Here is a 21,381-nt window from a genome sequence, read left to right as displayed (position 1 = left end):
CTTGGACGATGGGTTCGCTGCACGGATGTGTTAGAATGCCCGCTTTGCTTAGGTCTGTCCCTACGCGCGTTTATATATCCCTTCAGCACGAGATACCACTTCACCAACATGACACACATATGTATACGTAGTAGCAGTAGTTTTCTGAGCTCTTATGCGCATGTCCTCGTTTGTTTTGACCAAGGAACCGAAATGGACTGAGGAGAGCCGACAAATGGAATTACAACAATACACGATTCGTACAACACAGTCGCGAGTGTAGACCTCAGTACTTTTGCGGGACGGCACCTTCAGATCACCAGCTCCTCCACCTGGTAGATCCCGATGTTCATGTCCCGGTGCTCGGTCTGAGCCTTCTTCCGCTGACGCCAGTCCGCCTGCGCGTCGCCCTTAGACCGCCGTGGCCGGTGAGGAACGTTGAGCGTGACTGTGCGCTCGCGAATACCTGTAGCGGGCCTTTCAGGGATTGGAGCTCGGAGATGAGCGCGAGCTCGGGTTCGAGCCGCGCGAGGAGGGAGCGGAGGAGGGGGTGTGCGGGCGCGTGGGAGAGGAGGGCGAGGAACGAAGAGTCCAGGATGGCCTGGGTGAAGAGGAGGATCTGCAGAACGCGTGAAGGAGTTGTCAGCATCGAGGTAGAGTGGGTGGTGTCGACGCCGACGCTGAACGTACCTTGTCGAGTGGAGGCATCTCCGGCGTGCTCTCCTCCGCGTAGACCGCTACGTATGCGCCGTGTGCGTCCTTCTTCACCTTCTCGGGCACGAGGCTTAGCTCTTCCTCGCTCCACTGCCCGACCCAGCTGTCCAGCACCTCGAGCACACACACGACGGCCTCTGCGTCGGGCAGATGCTTCCGCAGCGCGACGCGTAGCGGGCCGGGCGAGGTGGAATAGGTCACGCAGAGCGCGAGGAACGCGGGGAGCGCAGGTGGGCTGGAGGGGGAGTCGACTTGCATCGCGTCAGGGTTGGATTGGCGATGGTGCGCGACGACCTTGGCGAGGAGGCTGATGATGTCGGACTCGGGGAGGTCGATCACATTGGACATCGCAAGGACGGCGTTGGGCTATGACAGACACGCATGAGATAACACAACGACGAGTGAGCGATTCGTTCGAGACGTACCCAGTCGTTCGCACCATGAGCGCGGGGATGAGCCCGCCCTCGATCATCGCGTCGCTCACCGCCTTCTTCTCTAGCAGGTACGTCACGATACCACGCGCGTACGCCTGAGCCGCACTCGGGGGCGCCGCGCCATCCCGCCCCGGCAAGGGCACGGCGAACAGCACGTTCAGCAGCTGCTTCACGAACAGATGCCCGAGGCGCGGCTCCTTCCCCGGCCCACCCGCATCCTCGCGGTAAGCCGTCCACCGCTTCTCCACCTCCTCGGTGCGCCCCCTCTCCTGCGCCTCGAGCATCGCCTTCAGCGCCCTGCCCTGCTCCGGCTCGAGCCCGCCGAGGTCCAGCGCCAGGTGCGCGGTTCTCGGTTTCTGCGAACTGTCTGCGTCGGGGCGCAGCCAGTTCTGGCTCGCCGCCGCGCGGCCGAGCGCGTTCGCGATCGTCGACGTCTTGGGGACGCTCAGCGGGACGGCCAGCACGCTCGTCGCCCGCTCGTACTGGCTATCTTGCGAGGCATCGGCCGGGTGGAGCACGAGCAGGGCCTGGCTCGGCTCGTCTGCGCTGCCCGACGCGACGAGGCTCATGCGTGTGCCGCGGTCCTTGCCGCGGTAGAGGTGTAATGGGCACGGGAAGCGCTGTTCTGCGAGGACCACGCCGTACTGCGTGTCCCAGAGGAGGAGGATCATCTCGGGGCCGATGATGGTCACGCCTGCAGGAGAACGTGGGAGGATGTAGCGCGAGGAGGGAGATCTCTGAGGCGTGGGCGGCGGCGTGGGTTCCGGAGGACGAGAGGAAGGCGAGGGAAGAGAGGTAGACGGAGGGCAAAGAGGGGAGATGCTCAGTGTGGATGATGGCGAGACGGAGACACGGTATGACGTCCATTTCCCCGAGCGAGCTGTAGAAGACGTCAGTTTGTGGGTTTCGGAACGTACATAGTACTTACTCAGAACGGTCAAACAACCGCTTGTACTGAACGAGACGTCGGCGATATCCTAAGTATCATCGGCGCTGCTCAGTCATTTGACGCAATGGAAAATCAGGCCCGTACATACCGTCTCCTCCACAGGGGTGACACAGCTCCCGAGAGAATGTATGCGGCCTTCTGCATCCACCAGTGAGATGTGTAACAGTACATCTGTGTTCCTCCGCAAAGCCGATATAGAGACGACACCACTTGATGGTGACGTCTGGGTTGGTACGAAGGTGCTGGACTGTCGAGGGAGAACAAAATGTCGGAGGAGAACAGTATCATCTTCTTCGGATGTAGGGGACGATGCTTGGACATTCAGTACTGAGTCTGTCACTGTGATCTCACCACCGAGGCCAACAAGGAGTAGGTGGTCAGGAAGGTCTTTGGGTGCGTATATATGCGTGATTTTGTGTGAAAGCTAGGACAGCAATTTGCATCAGGCTCACCGGTATAGCTAAAGGTAGTGTGCTACTCACTACTGTGGATTTTCTCTTCTTCTGCGTATCCGCGGTCATAACTCCGCCCGACAGGGACTCCTCCCACCACAAGACAGTTCGACCCTCATCCTCCTCCTGGATATCAGGCGAAGATGCTATGACTGCATATGTTGTACATGTCTGAGCGCCGTTTCCCTTGCTTGTTCTACTTGTGGGTGGACATGAAAATGTGGTGTTCGGGCCAAGGGTGTGGGAGATTGCAGGGTGTAATGTTGAGAGCTAGCAGTGCTGTTAGCATACACGCACATGATGCTGCGTAGGGAATAAACTCACATCGAGTACATGCACGCCGTCCTCCTGAACAGCTAGGGAGACCAGGTTGTCGGTCTTGTCGGCCGTCGAGGCATAGCGGGAGTCGACGAGGACATGTGACGAGGTCCCCGCGGCCTGCCTTGAGGAAGGGCGGGCAGGGCGGATGGGGACGGGGTAGGAGGCAAGGAGGAAGGGGTCGCTGATGTCGCACTCATCAAGGCTGTCTGCAGTGGCTGCTCAGAGTCGGAAAACTTGCCGTCTTCCGCGCCTATGGTTCTACGATAGGGTTAGGGCAGGGTTAGGGTCTCACACCCTACTGCAGGAACATACGGGATCAGTACCGTTGAGGAGACATGCAACGTGCATTCAAGTAGCTAGCTTCGTCATGATCCAGAATAATTTTTCGACGACATGCAATGCAGTGCGCTTAATACGCTGACTTGCAAATGGAAACTATCCTCTAGCGTCCGCTTCTGGATGTCCGTGAATGACGAGTACACTGAGTTTGAGGGAAATGATCGCACAAGAGAATCCAGCCTGAAATGACTCGGCCTTGTAGAAAGCATGGTACACTGTACATGAGCTGGACTTGAGCGCTTCATCATCCAGGAGACACAAGACAATGAAAAGCACAGAAAATTAGGGATAACCAGCTAGGCAGAGCTTTGTAGGCTCTGCAAGCGCATGACAGCACGAAGATTACTCTTGCTAGACTGAATAACTGTCCGAGCACAATCAAGGTTTGCACCTTGTGCGCGTACAACCGGCAATAGAGCGAGCAGAGCTAGGACAACTCGGCTATCATGCTCCGACCGGTCATAGAGCTCTTCATGGTGCCCAACATGCTCAGAAAGATAGCGGTAATTGAAGACTCCAATTGAACGGCCTCTTCGGAAGCTGATCTGCCAATTGAGAGGTCACTTAGAAGCTTGAGGTGCCTGGCGCAGAACTCGCTCACCAATCTCGTCCAGTACTCCGTTGAAATGAGAAATACCCAGATTTCATTGGCTGGGCGTTGCGCAAGTTGCAGAGCTTCAGACAATATCCGGGAGCAAGCTTCCTCATGCGTAAGAAATGCTGCACTAAAGATGCAATCGCAGAGGCCACCTATCTCGATCCGTCAATGTCACTGCCACGGACTGCGTGAAGTAGAATAGTACATGAGGTGCCATGAGCTCTTCGTAGAAGGCAATAGTCGCTCTGCTTCGAAACGAACTCGAGCGTCGGCGATGTCTGCTTCCTCCGCAGAGAGTTCAGCGCGCCGTTGCTCTATCGCTGCGGCCGCCGCACGCTTAGCGCAGCGTATGAACTCTCCAGCTTCGCTGACATGAATAGCCAAGATTGTAACTGAGCCGCTTGCTGTGACGCATCCAATGTCGTCAGAGGGGTGGCCTGGTCGCGCGTTACATCGACGGACGCCGGTTGCTGTAGCGGGTCAGGTTCAGTGCAAGCATTGAACGCTGTATTGACCACCGACCTTATCCTTAGACACGGTCTTCTGAGATAATGACGACGAGCTAGAACTAGGAGCAAGGTTCTTGCCGACGCTACTGGAAGCCTTCATGCCCACGCTCCGGACTGGTACCGACCCACTAGCATGGCCACCAGACTTTGTCGGCTTCACGGTAGAGGTCCCGTTGGCAGCGGTGTGCGACACAGGCTTGGCAATCTTTGCATTGAGTGGTGGCTTGCGTTTGGAAGACGATGAAGACGATGTCGGGGTGGCCGCGGCGGCGGCCCGCGAGCTGGACGCGCTTGTGCTGCTGAGGTACCGAGCCGTGCCTTGTGTGTGCCAGCCTTTCAGTACATCTCCAGCTCTTCATTCGAGCATTGTCGGCGGACTCACCAGCTGGTTTCTTGCCTTGAGCATGTCCCTTCGAAGGACCCTGCGCGTTGGAGGCCATGGCCAGGTCCGAGGTCGCGGTGCCGCGGATAAACTGGGCGTTGCGTGGCTTGGAACTCCGACCTGTGATTTCTGCGCGCTGCCACAAGCGTCGACGTCTGCGCCTGCGACGGTCCGCGCAACGTGCGCGGCCTCCCCCATCTTTCTCATCTACCACGACCACCTCGCTGTCGGCGACCACGACGGCGCGCACGATGTCTTCCTCTCCGGGCTCGTCAAGCCCCTCGCCTATGTCTCCCTCCCCGTCTTCGCGCTTCACACGCTGGCAAAGTCGTCTCCGATCGCGCGATACTACGTCCGCCTCGCGGTCTACCTCTCGACAGTCGGCGTATGCTCAGCATGGGGCGTCGTATGCGCGGTGGGCATGTCCCTCATCGGCCGCAAGCTCGACGTGTTCTTTGTCGTGGCGCGCACGTTCTACATGATCGCCAGCCGGGCGTTAGATATCCGACTTGTGGTCGAAGGCGAGGAGCACCTCGAGACGAGGCCCGCTGTCTTTATCGGGAACCACCAGAGCATGCTCGACATTCTCTACCTCGGCAGGTGCGTCCAGCCGCTTCACGATCGCCCCGCATCTCGCTGAGCCGAGGCCCTATCTACGCCTGCAGGATCTTCCCCCGCCGCGCCGCAATCGTAGCGAAGAAGGAGCTGCAGTGGACGCCCCTACTCGGCCAGTTCATGACGCTCTCTGGCGTCATCTGGATCGACCGCGGAAACAACGCTAAAGCCGTTCGCTCGCTCTTGGCTGCGGGCGAGACTTTGAAGGCGCAGCGCATGGGGCTGTGGCTCTTCCCTGAAGGCACGCGCTCGATGCGCGAGCACCACGACCTCTTGCCGCTTAAGAAGGGCGCGTTCCACATCGCAGTGCAGGCTGGCGTGCCAATCGTCCCCGTTGTGTGCGAGAACTACTGGAGACTGTACAGAAAGAACGTGTTCGGGAGCGGGACGCTCAAAATTCGAGGTGAGTCAACCTGCGTCTCGGAACTCCGATGTACTGAGCCATCGTGCCGCAGTGCTTCCCCCAATACCTACAGAAGGCTTGACCGTCGCAGACATCCCAGATCTTGCCGTACGCGTCCACGACTTAATGGTGGCCGCCCTGCGCGAGATATCTCCGCCGGTCTCTCGCCAAATGTCCCGCCAGAGTCAAAGCCCTCTTCGATTCCCTCCGACAAGCCCGGTGAACCACCTCGCGATATCTTGTCTGCACAAGCAAGCTCCGCACTGCCAGTGGAGCCCGAGTCCGCCCAACTTAATGAATCTATCCCCAAATACCATCGCGTTCGGAGAGCCGAGCATCGACACAAGCGTCGGAGGACAACAATTCCTCGCCGGCACACAGTCGACGGTCGGGCAGTGATAATGGCACGGAGACGGAAGAGGACGATGGCATGGTGTTGGTGGGGCGACCAAAGTAGTCGCTTGGTGTGTAGCGTTCGTGCTCGGGCGACTGATGTCGGGTTAATGGGAGATTTTCTTACCACAATATACTAATATGTTTTCCTAACTGTGTGGCATCAGATGGTGATGTCCTGAGCTTCACATTGTCTGCGTAGGATGCTGATTCTCCCTTGCAGCCAGCCAGCGGTAAGTAGTTACCGCCGCTAACTGTACACTCGGCTGACTGCCATTAGGATGCTCTCAGTCCTATGTCGGAGCGACGGTGGATATCACGGCGCGCTAAGACTCGGCCAAACTACATACCGATGGCAGGGCCATGCTATTCGCGTCCCAGTTACGCCCTCGTCAGGATTAATCTCCGCGCATGCCTAATACGTCGTTCAACGCCGGTCCTTCCCTGTCCATATGGCCTGGTGATATCCTGCATTTGATCACCTGTCCATGGCCATTTTGTTACCTCATCGGACCTTTCTGGGATTTGTTGCTCAGGCCTCTGCGAAACACAGGCATGAATGTGGTAACACACTCGTTCAATCGCGGAGCCGATGACAGACGCAACTCGATGCACACGACACACGAAAGGCATGTGAGTTCGTTGCCGAGGCATCCGATCGAGCCTAGTATTGCGCTGACTCATGATGGTATCATTTTGCAGCTAGAGACGGGGTGCATGAGGTACTGTGCCTCGCATTGGGACCTCAAACATGAATGACATGTTATCGTACTCATACATTACGGTTTGTCATGTAGCTCTGAGATACAGGAAGAAGGCCGGTCCATTCAGAGTCTGGGTGCTCCGCAAGCTTCGTACCACTGGTCCCACAGCTCTTCCAACTTCTCTCGGGGGAAGCGTTCGCGGACCTCGCGCGCCTTCTGCTTGAGCTCCCGCGCGACGGGTCCCCACGGCACCTTCGTGAGCTTTCCGTCCCGCTTCACGACTTCGCCGTTGACCATCACAAGCTCGACGTCCGCGTTGGTGGCATGGAAGGTTATACCAGAGATAGGGTCGTCGATCCCCGCGAGATTCGTGGAATCCGTGTCGAATACCACTATGTCGGCCTTCTTTCCGACCTCGATGGTCCCAATCTTGTCGTCGAGGTTCAAGGCTTCCGCCCCACCCAGGGTCGCAAGGCGGAAGGCGTCAGCGCAGAGGTGCTTGTTGTATTTTGGTCCCGCATGGCCCTTCTGCTCAATGATTTCGTGGCCGCGACCTAACAGGAAACCCAAAATTGATCTACTCAGTGTGCTGAAAGAAGCCACATCGGCACGAACCTCTTGCAAATTGAAGGGCCATTCGCATCTGTGCGAAGATGTCTCCACCATTGACGGACAGGCAGTCCTGACATTGCCACAGGCGTCAGTGGAGGGAATGCGGACAGACAATTTGGAGCGTACGTACCGCGCCTAGGCCACATTTGACCCCTCGTTGTACGGCTTCTATAGCGACCGGGTTCCCGTGCGCCATGCCGAGCTCGTCGACGGGTGTGGATGCAATTGCACATTCGTTCTCCTTCATGGCCTCCCACATCTCGTCATCTGGATCCGTACGGTCGTAGAGGCAGTTGCAATGCGAGAACACCACATCCGGTCCGAGCAGGCCAGCGTCGCGCCAAGTGGTAATACGCGGGCCTACGGGAGTGTCGGTCTGCGTCAACGCTCATCATAACGGAGCCAGGACTGCCGGGGTGTCTGCTGACCTTTCACGACGTGCGCAGTGATTATGGAGACATTGTTCTCGCGGGCATACTTCAGCGCTGCCTGGTGCGCGCTGATAGGACCTGCCTCTATGATGTCGTATCTGTGGGTCAAATGTTCAAAGTGAGTTTGTTGGTGACAGCCACAGGGTCTACTGTGCTCACGCAAGGCCGAGGGTTACTCGCCCATCGGACGTTAGTTTTCCGCCGTCCTTTGTCCCCCACTCCATCAGCTTCTCCATCTGCCACTTGCAGGTTTCTTCCTCGTTCCCATACTCAACGGACGGCAGGAGCTGCGTAGGGCCGCTCTGTCGCGCAGGACACCATACGACCCTGGCTCCGGACTCGATGGTCGCCTCAAGAGACGCTTGTGCATGCTCAGGTGTCGTGGCGGCGTGGAAGTGGTCCAGAATCGTCGTCACGCCGGAATGTAGTGCGTCGAGACACCCCGACAACTGTCCTATCCGGATCTCCTCTGCCGTCAAACGAGACTGCAAGAACCTGGTTGGCGCACAACTCTAATGTTAGTTCTGAATCATGGGCGTCTAGTTGTCGACACTGACATAGACATCTTCACGAGGTACTCGGATAGTAGCCAGCTGCCGAAGGGATGAGCAATCGCTTGTCACGAGATCACACCGAAGGTACGTACTCGCACTGTTCGCCGCGCAATACAGTCATGAAAACGTGTCTGGCGGAAGGGCGTGAACATACGGCGCACTAGTAATCCGTGTGCACTCACCGGTGTGTGTCGACCATTCCGGGTGTTATCCACTTACCGTTGCAGTCGATAACTTCAACATTTGAGCCAGCGACGATGTCTGCGTCGATTCGTGTTATGATCGAGTTTTCAACGAGGACATCAGCGGAATGCACGGAGGGTTTGTTTCTACCCTTCGTGAAGGTTGCAACGATGCCGCCTTTGAGTAGATATGCCATGGTGCGTCTTCAAGCTGTAGATGGGTGTTGGCTGCTACATGCTTGCTCTTTTATACTGCAGGCGAGAGAAGCTTCATAACCACCGGCCGCCACATCGCCCCGAAACGAAGGCCATATAAAGCATAGACTGACAGCATAGATGAGTACATACAGCATAATTGCATAAGTCGCATAAACACTTCCGATCCGCCGCAAATAGACTACCTCCTGAAGTCACAACATCGACAAACCACAGAACACAAGCAAGCCCCCCATTGCGCCCGCGAATAGCACGTCCAGGAAGGTCGGCCTCACATGAGAAGGATGAATTGGGTAGGCACCCACTAAGCCAGACGCGCATGGGTCCTCTTCTGCGTCCTCCTGACCCTGTGCGCCTCCCTCGGCCCTAGCGATAATCCGCGCAACCGCCCCCTCATCCTGACCTATGACTGTCCACCAGGAGTTCTCGCGCTCCAAAGCATCCCCGTGGGCGCCTGAGCCCTCCGACTTGACCGTTCGTCGGCGCCGGTCCTTGGGGGCGGGAAGGACAGCAAAGTTTACGCCAGCCTTCATTGCAGCGTGACTGATGGCGGGGATGTCTCGTGTCGGTGTGCTCCATAAGCTGGCCAATGGGATACTGTTGCCAACTAGCTGGGACAGGGAGCTCGTGACGCTGGACTTCGATGCGAAGGAGCCTGACGAGGAGGAAGAAGACGTGCTGGCGGCCGCCACTGAACGGACGTCATCGTCGTCGTCCCGCAGGTCATCGAAAACTCTCTCCTCGCTTCCCGCCTGTGAGTCTTCGTCCGAAGAAGACGATTCCCCGTCCACCTCCGTAGGCACCCACGAAGCATGGGCGCTGCGATCGACCTCTATACGGCGAACAGGATCGACCCAGTTAGGGTTACGCCTATGCCCGTCCAGTGGCAGCTGGAAACCGGGTTCAGGCGTGTAACGGCGGCGTGTGAGGGGGGTACCTCTTTGAGGGATGGTTTCTGGGATAACTGGAGTGGGGCTCCGTTCAGGACAGACGGCGTGCCATGTGGTCGCTTGTGACCCGCCATGGGCGAGCCGCAGGTGCGGCAGTGAGGGGCCCGGCGAACTGGCATAGACCCAAATCAGGATGTGCTTGATCCAGAAGGTCGGTGCTTGAAAGACGCCGTTTCAGTACAGTTGGGTTTACGTGGACGAAGAAGATCACAGTTCGAGAACACAAGTAGAAGTCGAAGCTACGTATACGACCCGCCGCGGCCGCCACAAGCGGAGAGTACTCACCTTGAGGTAGGCAACGGGGGCTTGAGCGAGGGCTCGAGTCCGACAGTTGGCAAACCAGAGTTATAACGAGTTGCTGTCGAGTAGGAAACACAACCCGCCTTGTATGTTTCGAACATCGACGCACCACAAGGCCATTGCCGTTTCCGGTACAACAACTCTTTGTTCGACGCGGTCATGTGACCGCGACATGCTCTATGTCGTTGCGTACCAAAAGGCTTCTTGTATCAATGTATGCAGACTGCGTTGTGATTCAGTATGTTACCTTGTCTTCCAAGCAAGGTTCTGCGGCCGGCTTGTTGCGACTGTGGTCGGAATTCACTCGCGACGCATAGCCTCAAGTGCTATCACATTTACCAACGCTCTACGCGTTGCCCTAGCCGGAAGTCCGCCGAAGGCGTTGCTTCGCGAATCCTTGTAGGCCTCACCTTTCGACACATTAGTATGACGAGACTTATAGACGCCTCTCGCGCGCGAACAGAACGCCCACTAGCACTACTGCTCCTCGAGTAGCGTGCAGGCATCGACTTGGCTATATGTCACCTGTGCTTGGTGGGTTAAGTATAGGCCTACTAGTACTGAGTAAGTCGAAGATGTTCTAGAGGCCTCGGTCACGTAAGTTGAGGGCGACGCGCCCAAGACGCGCTCGATGGAACGGTGGCAATGCTCCGACTTGAAGGCGCTGTCTACGGCGAGTAATCGAGAGTGCACGGTAGTAGGTTTTGCATATCAGTCCTGCTTGAACGAAGCAAGTCAGTTAACAATAGCTTGTAGCTAACTGCATCCCCAGGAAGGCCGGGTGTTGCCGTACACGAGGCCCCCAGCGCATTTTGAATGCTTGCAATGGCTTCGACTGCTATAACACCCAGGCAGTGCAGCACGAACATGCACAAACCCGCTCCCCCGATTGGCGAAACCGGTCTGAACTGACGAGTCCACCGAAAAGATCACTTCGCACAAAGCGCCCCGATGAATATCCTGGGAGACACTACGAACGGTACACTGACGCGCTCACCGATGATAATCGAAGGCGTTGCTCCACGAAGAGACGCGCTTCCCGAAGTGAACAACGTCCACCCTGAAAGGGTCCTTTGTTACTCAGCATTCGATGTCCATGCCATACATCAGGCGATTCTCGTAGAGATCGCTGTCCAGAACGCCGCGTGTTCTGTCTGTCAAGATAGATAGTAATGATACACGGGCCAGGCCCCAAAGCTATAGTAACAAGGGAACGCCACCGACCATGTCTGCGCGACATCTTCCTCTTTTACTCCGGCAAGCACTCCTCGCGGCCTGCAGGTGTAGTAATAGCACTATCATGTGTCGGAGCTGCATCCCCGGCATCCTGTAAATACCCAGTTGAGATGCACCACCTTTCGAAGATAGCAAGAGAAGGTACGCACCGCAATGTACACACTCCACGACTGTGTCCTTCCGGAGCTGTGCTTTCGGCACTCGGCATATACACGTTGAGCCCTGGTAGTTCATATCCTGGAAGGACGGAGTCCATATCAGTCATGCCCTAGGAGTGCTCCAAGACATGTCGTGAGTACTCACCCTTGTCTGGATACACCGTATACAGCAGAGCTTCTCATACCCAGCCTTCTTCCATTTAGCAATGAGACTTCACCACCCAACCAACGTCAGCATGCACTCCGACAATTCAGAGACGACAAGGGCTACTCACTTTGCGTCCGCATAACCCTCCTTCAGCAGCCAATCGTACAGCTCCCGGCTTATGGCCTCCCGCTTGTAATAGAGCTCGTAGATGTAGCGTGAGCGGGTGTGGGATATGCGCATGATGGGCCAGAGCGACTCCGACTTGCGCTTGCCCTCGTGCGACTCGTTCTCTGCGTCGCGCATCTTCTTCGCGTAGTCATCGAGGATCTAATGCGCGGAGCTGTGTGGTCAGCGCATGCTCTGACTCTTCACCGTGCGCCCAGCAAGAGACACCAGCGGAAATGAGGCGCGGGAAGGGACGGCCGTACGCACAGTCTCGATGTCCTCAAAGCCTTCTGGCGGCTTTTTTGTACGGGTCGTCCGGATTTTGGGCATGGTGGCTGAGACGGAGAGGGACAGAGAGTCGGTCAGAGAGGCTGAGGCCGAGTGATGTCGAGCGAGTCGCGGTTTACGTAAGCCGACCGTGACGCGCCTCGTTGAAGGCGCGCGGCGCGCCTTGCACGCCAGTTCGAGTTCACGGCCGCCAACCGCGCCCGGATGACCCTTGCCAGCGAAGCTCCTGCCCTGCACACCTCTGCCCGATGTCCTGCTAATATATAGTACTCAGGTGTCCACGCTTCTGGGACCCTGCTTTTGCCACTGCCACCAAGAACTCGGTTGCCGGGGTGCGCGCAGCCCGCTCAGCCTGCTATACTTCAACCACAATCGATCGACTATAGACTTCACAGCATCCCAACCTTTGCAGTTTTTTACACAGACAACCTACTGAGGTAGCGTGTCACCATGCCACTGATCGTTCCCATCCTGCGCCTGGCCTACGTCTTCTCTAACGTCTTCGAGACCTTCAAGACCCTTCGGCCACCACCGCCGTCAGCACGTAATAGCGGGCAACCGAGCCTGCGTGCGCTCAGTCAGCGCAAACGTGCCATGAAAGGCTGCATGGCGGTGTGGCTCTGCTGGGTGAGTTCCCTTTCAGAATGTTGGCTAATCCCGCAAGGGCACACTGACGTTGTACCTAGTGCTGCTTCACAATGTACGAGCGAACAGTGGACGGAATCATCAGGATGTTTATCCCATTCTACGACGAGATTAAGTCTCTAGTGATTCTATTTTTCTTGATGAGCCGGGCTCGGGTGCGTGTGTGCTCGTGTAACGGGTAACACCCAGTTCCCTGACGGACGTTTCATGCACAGGGCGCCGAACCCATCTTCCTGCATGTGATACGCCCGGTCATCAAACCCTACACCTCTACCCTGGACATTCTCCTCGACGCCGGCCACATGATCGGTGACTTCATCCTCCTCGCCGCGAGCGTACCCGTGAACTTCGTTCTCGGGCACTGGCGCAGATGGATGCACACCGACAAGGACCCCTTTCACGAGGACGACTCGCTCCGGGAGAAGCAGGGGGCCCAGCGGCCGGACGACGTCGTCCCCCCGTTCATTCGCGAAGCCGCTAACGGCGCTCGTCCCCAAGCCAAGCGCAAAGGCAGCTCGAATTCGACCTCCTCCTCCCGCGATCGCAGCGCACAACACGCTGCGAGCCAACACGCGTTCGTGCCCATCACTGCCAGTGCCATCCCCCAGGCCGCTGCACGCACCTCACGCGCCTCGCGCATCTACCGCGAGCCCTCGCAAGGTGTCCAGCCACCCCCGCCGCCGTACGAGCGGTGGTATCCACCTGCGTCCGCATACGGTGAGCGCAGCGGGTCTGGATTGCCTACGCCGCCCGCGGACTCGCCCCCGCCATTCGAAGCTGTGCAGGCGGAGATCCTCGCAGCTGACGCGGAGTGGCGGCAGTACCCCGACTTCCCCGCGGCGTACCCACCGACCCCGTTGCAGACCGCTGCCCCGCGACTGCCAGGGATGGACGGCCTCGTCGCGCCGGTGCCGCTGCGAGCGCCCCAGTTTGCTGGGATACCGGAAGAGGGTGCAAGCGGGAGTGATGGAGATGATGAGGAGGGCGAGGGCGATGCGACGGTCCGGCAGGGTTTTCGCAGGTCGCTCCTGTTGCCGCGTGAGTTTGTGAATCCCGACTCCGCTGGTGACTTGAGCGACGAACACGAAGAACACGGGATTCAAAACACGGAAGTACATCTGGACGACGGAATGGATGTCGACCCACACGGCGGCGGACATGAAGATGCGAGTATGGACTCCCCGGATGGCCAGAGTGAGCCGGACTCGGAGGACGACTTTGACGTGACGCTGCAGACGCCCCGGCGGATGCGCGTCCGACCGAAGACGCGGGACGACACGATCAAGGCGAAGAGGAACGTGTACGGCCTTGTGACGACGTCCGCAGAGAGCCTCGCGAGCGACTCGACCAAGCTCAGCACGACGGACAACGGCTCGTCCCTCCGCACAATGACGCGCACCAACTCCGAGGCCTCCCACAGCTCGCACCTGAGCAACGCCGCTCCCTCCGGGTCAGACGCGTTCTCGATCGCGGGACGGAAGAGGCGCATTGCCACGGCGGCACCGCGCGCTCCGAGGGAAGCGTTCTCGACTCACGCTGATCGCGATGTTGCGACCGCGAGGGATGAGCCGAAGAGTACGATCGACGCGAATACGAAGCCTGAACGTGTAAGGAAGACGAAGGCGACGGATGCGCGGCCGACTGCAGTGCAGATACAGACGCGCATGCGCATGCGCGCTGCGACGCGTAGACGCGTTGGGGCCAGTGTGACGACGAGCGAAGATGATGAGAACGAGGACACGGCGGCGACGGACAGCGACCTGAGCGACTCCGCGGTGTCGTCTGACCTGAAGCGCAGGCGCGTACCTGGGCTGCCTGGAGAGCGCGGACACTTGCCTGCACCTTCGCTGCGCCCTCGAGCGCTGCGGGAGGATAGCGAACGGACTATCCGGCCACCGAAAACGCGCAGCACTAGCACAATCCGGACACTCGGTGCCGTCGGCGCGTCGAGGTCGTCTAGCGCATCGCGGACGACGGGTGCGGAAGCGGCGGAGGCGCCGACTGCCCGTCCACGACCCGCGCGTACAAATTCACGAAATTCGGTTCGCAGTCGAGGGTGAAGACTCGGGCGGCATGAGAGTGACCAAGTACGGGCGGTGGATGACCGCCCGAATATCAGTGCCGCATTGATTGCGACCACGAGCGACTTCTCCAGCATGACTCTGAATCGACGAGACCGCGCATCACTTGACAATTTACAGCACCGCATCGAGACATGGAAGCGATTCTTGCATTATTCACAACGTGTATGTATAGCCTGCAATGCATAGGTCTGAAGCATCGTATTCTTGTGTCGCAAATACCTTGCAGGTTGTGTGGCTGGGGCTGGGCGGTGAGTAGAACGGGTCTGTACGGCTGCGAGGATCGGAGGGTCAGGAGTGGGGGATGTGTGCGCTGGTGCTGATTGGCTTGATCAAGAAAAGGGATCCGCTGTACGTACTCCAATGCGCTTAAGTAACCGCATCGTCGGTCAAGTCCTCGCCATCCTCAAGTCGCCCCGCTGGCCCCCCGCGCTCTGCTCTCCCGCCATGTTTCAGTGCGTACGCATGCCCAGCGCACCGCCTTTGATGATAATTATCACCCACAGAGGCTCTTCCATGACGAGGCGTGCGTCTGCTCGGAAGAGTCATCGAGGTGACCGAGATTGGGTCGAACCTGTCTCGCTAACCTTCCCGCACTATGATGCGGAACGGGCGTAGAACATTCCTGGTGCGGGAGTGACTTGCGCCCTGTCACCTCGCACGGATTCACTCTCGGAAATGCCTCCTCACGCAATCGTATATAGTCGGTCCCCTCATCCCGACACGCCCAATTTCCATCTTGCCCTGCCATGACCGCCACTATTGAACAGGTGTCCAACAAATTTTTTGATTATGTCGTTTGCGGTCAGTCGTACTTTCATCCGAGTTTAACCTCACCTACATGTCCCTGCAGGTGGAGGAACGGCCGGCCTGACTTTGGCTGCCAGGCTATCCGAAGACCCCGACGTCTCCGTCCTCGTACTTGAGGCTGGCGGTGCCAACCTCGACGAGCCCGGCATCTGTGGGTGCACTGCGCAAAGTCCGCTACGTCGTGAGACTCAGGCCATTCAGTGCGTCCCGCCTCATATGGCAGCCACTTTGCCAACACCAATTGGACGTGGGTGTACAAGACGGTACGGTACGGTTATTGCCACGGCGGGGATCGATTTCTCATTTATACCCTGCAGACCAGGCAGGAGTTTGGCAACGCGGATTACTTCTGGTTCAGGTCTGCAGTTGTCCGTATGTGTCAAGGTACATACTGATGTTCGTGTAAAATCAGAGGGAAGGGCCTTGGCGGAAGTTCCAGCATCAATTTCATGAGCTGGACCAAGCCACCCAAGGAGGAAATTGACGGTGAATCAACCGACGCGCATATTTATGCCTATCCTGACGCGTCCCGTAGAGTTCGAGAAACTCGGCAACCCAGGTTGGAACTGGCAGAACTACGAGCGCTACGTTGCCAAGACTGAGGGGTAGGTTTAGCGAGCAAAGTGATGAATTCATTGCCTGACGGCCCTTCGCAGCTTCATCGCTCCGAGTGAGGAAGTGAGGAAGCGCAACGACTATGTCAACATGAGTATTGAGCAAATTGGCCGGGACGGTCAGGAAATCCATTTTCCTCTCACCGCGCACGACATTGACTTCATTTTCTTTACAGGTCCTCTCAAGTTGGCTTATCCCGGCAGGATCGACGAGCTTGATAGCACGATGCTTCAGGTGGGCTTTATCGACCGACATTAAAATGAAGATCTCTTACTGATGAGTTGTAACAAGACTCTGCTCAACGCAGGCTTGTCCAAGGCTGCAAACCCAGTGAGTTTCCCGCGCCTTCTAAACCAGATTCTCGATGTAACTATGTATGCGGAACATAGCTTAGCGGCGACGTACGTCCTCCACAGCCCGCGGAGGATCTGCTTGACTTAATTATCGCGTCTCTAGACCAAAGGTGTTTCCTTCATCCCCAACACTTACGACCCGATCAAGCACGTTCGCTCGTACGCCACGACTGTAAGTTTCACTTGTTGTGTCGTCATGAGGAAATGGCACTGACGTTTGCCATGTAGGCTTTCTACCTCCCCAACAAGGACAGACCGAACCTCAAGGTTTTGATCAACGCGGCTGTCCAGCGCATCAACACCCAGCCGGCACCGAATGGCAAGCTTGATGCTGCCGGTGTCGAGTTTGAATATGACGGCAAGGTGCACACCGTCAATGCGCAGAAGGACGTCTGCCTAGCTGCTGGGTGACACCTTAGGCTCATCTTGCCCCGGAAATATCCTAATTGTATTGGTCTAACTAGTGCATTGAAGTCTCCGCATATCCTGGAGCTGTCTGGCGTCGGCCGCAAGGACGTTCTCGGGAAGATCGGTGTGCCACTGAAGCTTGAGCTTCCTGGACTCGGAGAGAACATCCAGGACCACATGCACGTCGGTGTCAGCTGGGGTAGGTGTTCATACATACTAAGTGCTGATGCATAATATTGATGGTCCGTGTAGAACTCAAGCAGGACGTCGGCTTTGAAACCATTGACCTACTTAGAGACGCTACCCACAATGCCAAACACCTAGACCTCCAGTGTGTTGTTGCGTCTCCCAAATCGGCATCCAATTTCGCTGACACTGAGGTCATCCAGCGCCCTTGGTGAGGGTCTGTACACGAGAGGCATCATCGGCTTCGCGTTCACATCCCTCCACCAGCTTTCGCCTCTCGCGGACACGATCTACGAGAGGACGAAGGCGAAGATCCTGGCGAATAAAGACAAGTTCCCGCCGGGTTTGTTGGAGCAGTACAACATTCAGCTCGATCGTATCAAGAGGGGCGCGCCGGGTTGCGAGATCATCTGTTACCCGGGCTTCTTGTCAGGCCCTGCGCCGCCTGCGGAAGGCAAGAGCTACATAACGTTCTTTGCGGCGATGAACCACTGCTTCTCGAGGGGGACGATCGTGAGTGTCACGTATGTCGGCGTGGCAGTGGACCGGAAGTTGACGGGGTGAGATTATAGCATTCGACGTCCTCAGACCCGCACAAGGAGCCCGAGTTCGATCCTCACTACTTCGAGCAAGAGGTCGATTTGGATATATTCACTGAGTCTATCAAGTGGATCAGGAAGTTGGCGGATGTCTCGCCGTTGAAGGACATCATCGGTGCGTGGAGCACAATACCATGAATAGTGTTGGCTAACGTCGACGTATTGCGCCTCCAGTTAACGAGCTGAATCCGGGTCCGCAGGTGAAGGACGACGCGCAGATCGGTGATTGGATCAAGAAGTGCATGGGCTCGACGTATCGCGAGTGTTCAGACAGCCTCGGAGTGACAACAAGACCTGACGCCTTTTGACTCTGCAGATGCCGCTTCGTCGTGCGCGATGCTCCCGAAGGAGCACAACGGTGTCGTCGACCCCGAGCTCAGGGTCTACGGCACGAACAACATCCGCGTCGTCGACCTGTCTGTCGTTCCGCTGCTGTTCGCTGCGCACCCGATGGGTGAGTACTATTTGCATTCTACTTCGCGGACGCACGGTGATCTGACATGCGTGCTGGACAGCGAGTGTGTACAGCATCGCAGAGCAGGGCGCGGACATCATCAAGGGCAAGTTCAACCCCCTCGAGGCGAGCGTGGCGTCGCTCAAGCTGAGCGCGTGAGGCCGCTGAGGAGACGACAATACGCATATACGAGCTTATCACAGGACGATTGTTGGAATAGAATGTTGTATGAACTTTCGGCGTGAGAAGGCAAGGGGTCGGATGGTTTGGCATGTTGGTGGAATCAGAATGTTGTGTGGAGTGTCGCCATGCATATATACATACACTGAAATGCATTCTAGTGTCACGATGATAGTAGGACGTTCATTCGCGTTATATTCACGCGTGAATGAGATCGAAGCGACTCACGCTGAAACCTCCCACTGTGACGCGGAGTCGCGGACGCGTTTTACCACGTGATCGTGAATTAGCAGGTGTCGGACTCGATTCGCGATCCCCAATAGTATATCTCTCCTTGTACCTCGTTGCTCTTTCTTGGTGTTTGGCTTCATTACCAGTCCAGATGGCGTGCTTGCGTCCTCATTCCTGCTTGCTACGACCCGCTATGCAGGCTCGCACAAGTATCTACATGAGGAGTGAAGGCCTTCGCAGCGCATGCTCTCGCACACTCTCGACCGGCAGCTCTCTCAGCCCGCACCACTCCATCTACGTATCAAACTCCACCAACCCGTACTTTAACCTCTCTCTCGAGGACTGGTGAGTGCCCCGCGCAGATACACGCGCTGGACGCACGCGTACCCGCTTGACTGAAGGCTGTTCAGACACAAGCCGCCGAAGGAGCCGCTGCTACTGGTGTACCGCGATGAGCCGTGCGTGGTGATCGGGCGGAACCAGAACCCGTGGAAAGAGGTCAATATGGAGGCTTCTCGCCGAACGGGCGTGCCGTGGATTCGGAGACGGAGCGGCGGGGGCACAGTGTACCATGTACGTTCAGACAATCGTGTTTGTAGGTGCGATGTGTGATACTTTGTACGGTGTAGGACTTGGGGAACACGAACTACTCGATACACCTGCCCCGCACGTCCTTCGACCGACACGCCACGGCCCAGGTGATCCTTGGTGCCGTCCGCTCGTTGGGTGTCGACGCGTGTGTGAACGACCGGAATGACATCTGCGTCGGTCAATACAAGATAAGTCGAGTTCCTCGTACGCTGTAAGCGTATGTTCTTGCTGCACGGGAGCTCCAGGCTAACGTGGGTTTCTCCCGTTTGATACGTCTCAGGCTCTGCGTACAAGATTGTAAACAACCGAGCGTACCACCATGGCACAATGCTCATATCCACGAGGCTGGACTTACTAGGCGACTTACTGCGCGTCAGCAAGGTTAGCTGTGATATGGCTGGCGTGCACATTTGGCTCCCTGATCTGATCGACGGCAGGACACGATGCAAACGAAAGGCGTGGCGTCGGTACGCTCGCCTGTGCGCAACTTGCAGCACTTCAACCCGCAAGTCAGCCATGAACGCTTCGTAACCGCCGCCGTTGCTGCTTTTCGTAGGGAATATGACATTGACGAGGAGGTACGCCGACCAATGCACATCTAGAAGTGCCTGGGTAGCTAATGGCTCCTGCAGATCCGGATAGTCGAGGAGAGCGAAGACGCTAAGAGCATAGAGTACATCCGGAATGGCATGGGCGAATTACCGGTGCGTCACATAATGAATGCGAGCTTGAACAGCCGATGTACGAACTGATTGAACGTCTCAGAGGTGGGACTGGGCATACGGTCAGACACCACAATTCTTCCATAACGTAGCCCGCACATTTGCATGGGGAAAGCTGGTGAGCGATAATCCTCTTTGACCTGGGTATTGGCCGCTTATGATTCGACACTACGCCAGACTGCCATGATAGAATCGAAACACGGTGCGATAGTATCTTGTGCTTTCTCTGTGCCGGACTGGGTGGACTCCGAACTGGACAAGCAGTTGACCGCGTTGAGTAAGAAGCTTGAACAGCAGAAGTATGGCTTCGTGGACGAGAACGCTTTGGGGCCCGAGGCGCACAACGGAGCTCTAGAAGAGGTGTGGAAGTGGTTGCGGGCGGAGATGGACAGTCAACCGATCACTTAGTGGCGTGTCTCCTCAAACAGTAGCATTTGACGATGGTCTGTTCTGGTTTACTGCATCGCAGAGAATGGAGGAGTGTACACGAAAGCAAGGTTCGAAATGAGGATAGGACAAGGCTCGCATCTACCGCGTCCTTTCTGTGTACCACACGCTGTTGATGGCAAAGTCTTCGGGTGCCACAGGATTCGACTGCAGATGCGCACAATAAGACACTGCGAGTGGTCAGGATTGAAATGCAGGCGCACCGTCTGCCCTCGTATGTGCCCCGTCAACCGCTTGTCCCGCTCCATCAACATCTCGTCCCACGGATCTATATGATATCTGGGAGGCTACACACATACTCAGACACCCTCTGAAGTCAGCTCTTGAAGGCCTACGCACCTTCCCTTGGTTCTGCGCACGCTTAGAGATATTCAGTAGCGTCCCCGCCGCACCGAACATGGTGGTGAGCAGGCCTGGCAGATAGACTTCGTGAGCAACACATAGCCTTGGCTATGCATCTGGAAGAGTTACCGAAGGGAATGAGGGCTTCCCATGGGACAGGCATATTGGGCTGACTGCGATGATTCTGTGCGTCGACGTCGTTGTTGACGCGGACGGCGTGCGTTCGGGAACGAATGTGAGCAGGGACAGCGTGACTGTCACGATACTGTCACTTCTGTTAATTCCAAGTTATGCACTGACTGACAATACATATTGACATAGGACTGGCAGTGATTCTGGCTATAGATCGCCGTCTCCTGTACTGGCATACCCTACATTTGACCCTGTTGACTGAGCGGGGCCGACTCGGATTGATGTCGCCTTACTACGGTGATTGACATAACAAGTTGTTATACCACACTGGCATGCGCATACCTCACTCTCAAAGACAGGCATTCGCATCGTATGCCCGCTGAATGTTGTAGTGTCGCAATACAAAGGCCCGTACATGTCTGTCGAGCCCCAGGCACTCCCGACGCCCTCGTGGAGGTGCAACCTGATTTACCGACGCCTTCGGTGAGGACTGAAGCGACTGTATGCCACCGACGCTTGATCGTTATTTTGCCGTCCATGATACCAACACTAA

At 56.9% G+C, this 21,381-nt stretch overlaps 9 protein-coding genes across 9 annotated transcripts; 4 read left to right on the top strand and 5 right to left on the bottom strand.

The window, feature by feature from the left end:
- Nucleotides 1-290: 290 nt before the first annotated feature.
- On the bottom strand, nt 291-3,186 carry B0H18DRAFT_1112274 (uncharacterized protein; the record flags this gene model as incomplete). Its single annotated transcript, XM_048032789.1, has 10 exons — nt 291-389; nt 446-598; nt 670-1,059; nt 1,133-2,007; nt 2,056-2,104; nt 2,165-2,500; nt 2,559-2,798; nt 2,853-3,030; nt 3,084-3,107; nt 3,173-3,186. 10 exons carry the CDS (start codon nt 3,184-3,186, stop codon nt 291-293), a joined length of 2,358 nt encoding a protein of 785 aa, XP_047900904.1.
- A 101-nt stretch (nt 3,187-3,287) lies between these two features.
- On the bottom strand, nt 3,288-4,763 carry B0H18DRAFT_965430 (uncharacterized protein). Its single transcript, XM_048043265.1, has 8 exons — nt 4,678-4,763; nt 4,309-4,613; nt 4,142-4,256; nt 4,048-4,106; nt 3,992-4,006; nt 3,915-3,938; nt 3,826-3,891; nt 3,288-3,676 (listed from the first exon to the last, which is right to left on the bottom strand). Exons 1-8 carry the CDS (start codon nt 4,733-4,735, stop codon nt 3,485-3,487), a joined length of 834 nt encoding a protein of 277 aa, XP_047900903.1. The 5' UTR covers nt 4,736-4,763; the 3' UTR covers nt 3,288-3,484.
- Nucleotides 4,700-6,505, top strand: B0H18DRAFT_965425 (1-acylglycerol-3-phosphate O; the record flags this gene model as incomplete). Its single annotated transcript, XM_048043264.1, has 7 exons — nt 4,700-4,723; nt 4,955-5,277; nt 5,343-5,695; nt 5,748-5,854; nt 5,881-5,975; nt 6,026-6,237; nt 6,371-6,505. 6 exons carry the CDS (start codon nt 4,700-4,702, stop codon nt 6,150-6,152), a joined length of 1,029 nt encoding a protein of 342 aa, XP_047900902.1. The 3' UTR covers nt 6,153-6,237; nt 6,371-6,505.
- A 205-nt stretch (nt 6,506-6,710) lies between these two features.
- On the bottom strand, nt 6,711-9,061 carry B0H18DRAFT_965418 (Metallo-dependent hydrolase). Its single transcript, XM_048043263.1, has 8 exons — nt 8,572-9,061; nt 8,482-8,520; nt 8,393-8,428; nt 7,995-8,330; nt 7,833-7,933; nt 7,535-7,764; nt 7,408-7,474; nt 6,711-7,346 (listed from the first exon to the last, which is right to left on the bottom strand). Exons 1-8 carry the CDS (start codon nt 8,766-8,768, stop codon nt 6,916-6,918), a joined length of 1,437 nt encoding a protein of 478 aa, XP_047900901.1. The 5' UTR covers nt 8,769-9,061; the 3' UTR covers nt 6,711-6,915.
- Nucleotides 9,062-10,921: 1,860 nt separating this feature from the next.
- B0H18DRAFT_965408 (G10 protein) lies at nt 10,922-12,103 on the bottom strand. The gene is made up of 6 exons (XM_048043262.1): nt 12,012-12,103; nt 11,707-11,906; nt 11,577-11,643; nt 11,423-11,510; nt 11,035-11,364; nt 10,922-10,940 (listed from the first exon to the last, which is right to left on the bottom strand). The coding sequence occupies exons 1-5, from the start codon at nt 12,072-12,074 to the stop codon at nt 11,336-11,338; spliced, it is 447 nt and encodes a 148-aa protein (XP_047900900.1). The 5' UTR covers nt 12,075-12,103; the 3' UTR covers nt 10,922-10,940; nt 11,035-11,335.
- Nucleotides 12,104-12,208: 105 nt separating this feature from the next.
- B0H18DRAFT_965406 (uncharacterized protein) lies at nt 12,209-14,974 on the top strand. The gene is made up of 3 exons (XM_048043261.1): nt 12,209-12,659; nt 12,719-12,832; nt 12,893-14,974. The coding sequence occupies exons 1-3, from the start codon at nt 12,483-12,485 to the stop codon at nt 14,735-14,737; spliced, it is 2,136 nt and encodes a 711-aa protein (XP_047900899.1). The 5' UTR covers nt 12,209-12,482; the 3' UTR covers nt 14,738-14,974.
- Nucleotides 14,975-15,769: 795 nt separating this feature from the next.
- Nucleotides 15,770-18,408, top strand: B0H18DRAFT_965403 (alcohol oxidase). The gene is made up of 16 exons (XM_048043260.1): nt 15,770-15,831; nt 15,977-16,054; nt 16,104-16,173; nt 16,225-16,301; nt 16,359-16,417; nt 16,475-16,513; nt 16,640-16,708; nt 16,765-16,943; nt 17,001-17,143; nt 17,197-17,275; nt 17,334-17,643; nt 17,703-17,844; nt 17,904-17,987; nt 18,046-18,183; nt 18,245-18,343; nt 18,386-18,408. The coding sequence occupies exons 2-15, from the start codon at nt 16,018-16,020 to the stop codon at nt 18,340-18,342; spliced, it is 1,524 nt and encodes a 507-aa protein (XP_047900898.1). The 5' UTR covers nt 15,770-15,831; nt 15,977-16,017; the 3' UTR covers nt 18,343; nt 18,386-18,408.
- A 277-nt stretch (nt 18,409-18,685) lies between these two features.
- B0H18DRAFT_965400 (Lipoyltransferase and lipoate-protein ligase) lies at nt 18,686-20,340 on the top strand. Its single transcript, XM_048043259.1, has 8 exons — nt 18,686-18,939; nt 18,996-19,167; nt 19,224-19,373; nt 19,459-19,566; nt 19,623-19,763; nt 19,818-19,889; nt 19,951-20,025; nt 20,085-20,340. Exons 1-8 carry the CDS (start codon nt 18,746-18,748, stop codon nt 20,313-20,315), a joined length of 1,143 nt encoding a protein of 380 aa, XP_047900897.1. The 5' UTR covers nt 18,686-18,745; the 3' UTR covers nt 20,316-20,340.
- On the bottom strand, nt 20,341-20,934 carry B0H18DRAFT_965396 (small secreted protein). The gene is made up of 4 exons (XM_048043258.1): nt 20,826-20,934; nt 20,694-20,767; nt 20,558-20,641; nt 20,341-20,501 (listed from the first exon to the last, which is right to left on the bottom strand). Exons 1-4 carry the CDS (start codon nt 20,857-20,859, stop codon nt 20,436-20,438), a joined length of 258 nt encoding a protein of 85 aa, XP_047900896.1. The 5' UTR covers nt 20,860-20,934; the 3' UTR covers nt 20,341-20,435.
- Between the last annotated feature and the right edge of the window lie 447 nt (nt 20,935-21,381).

Source organism: Fomitopsis serialis (assembly GCF_022376445.1).
Source record: "Fomitopsis serialis strain Sig1Antser10 chromosome Unknown B0H18scaffold_1, whole genome shotgun sequence".
NCBI lineage: Eukaryota > Fungi > Basidiomycota > Agaricomycetes > Polyporales > Fomitopsidaceae > Fomitopsis > Fomitopsis serialis.
The sequence above is the reverse complement of the archived record's forward strand: the minus strand, read 5'-3'. Positions and strand labels throughout refer to the sequence as shown.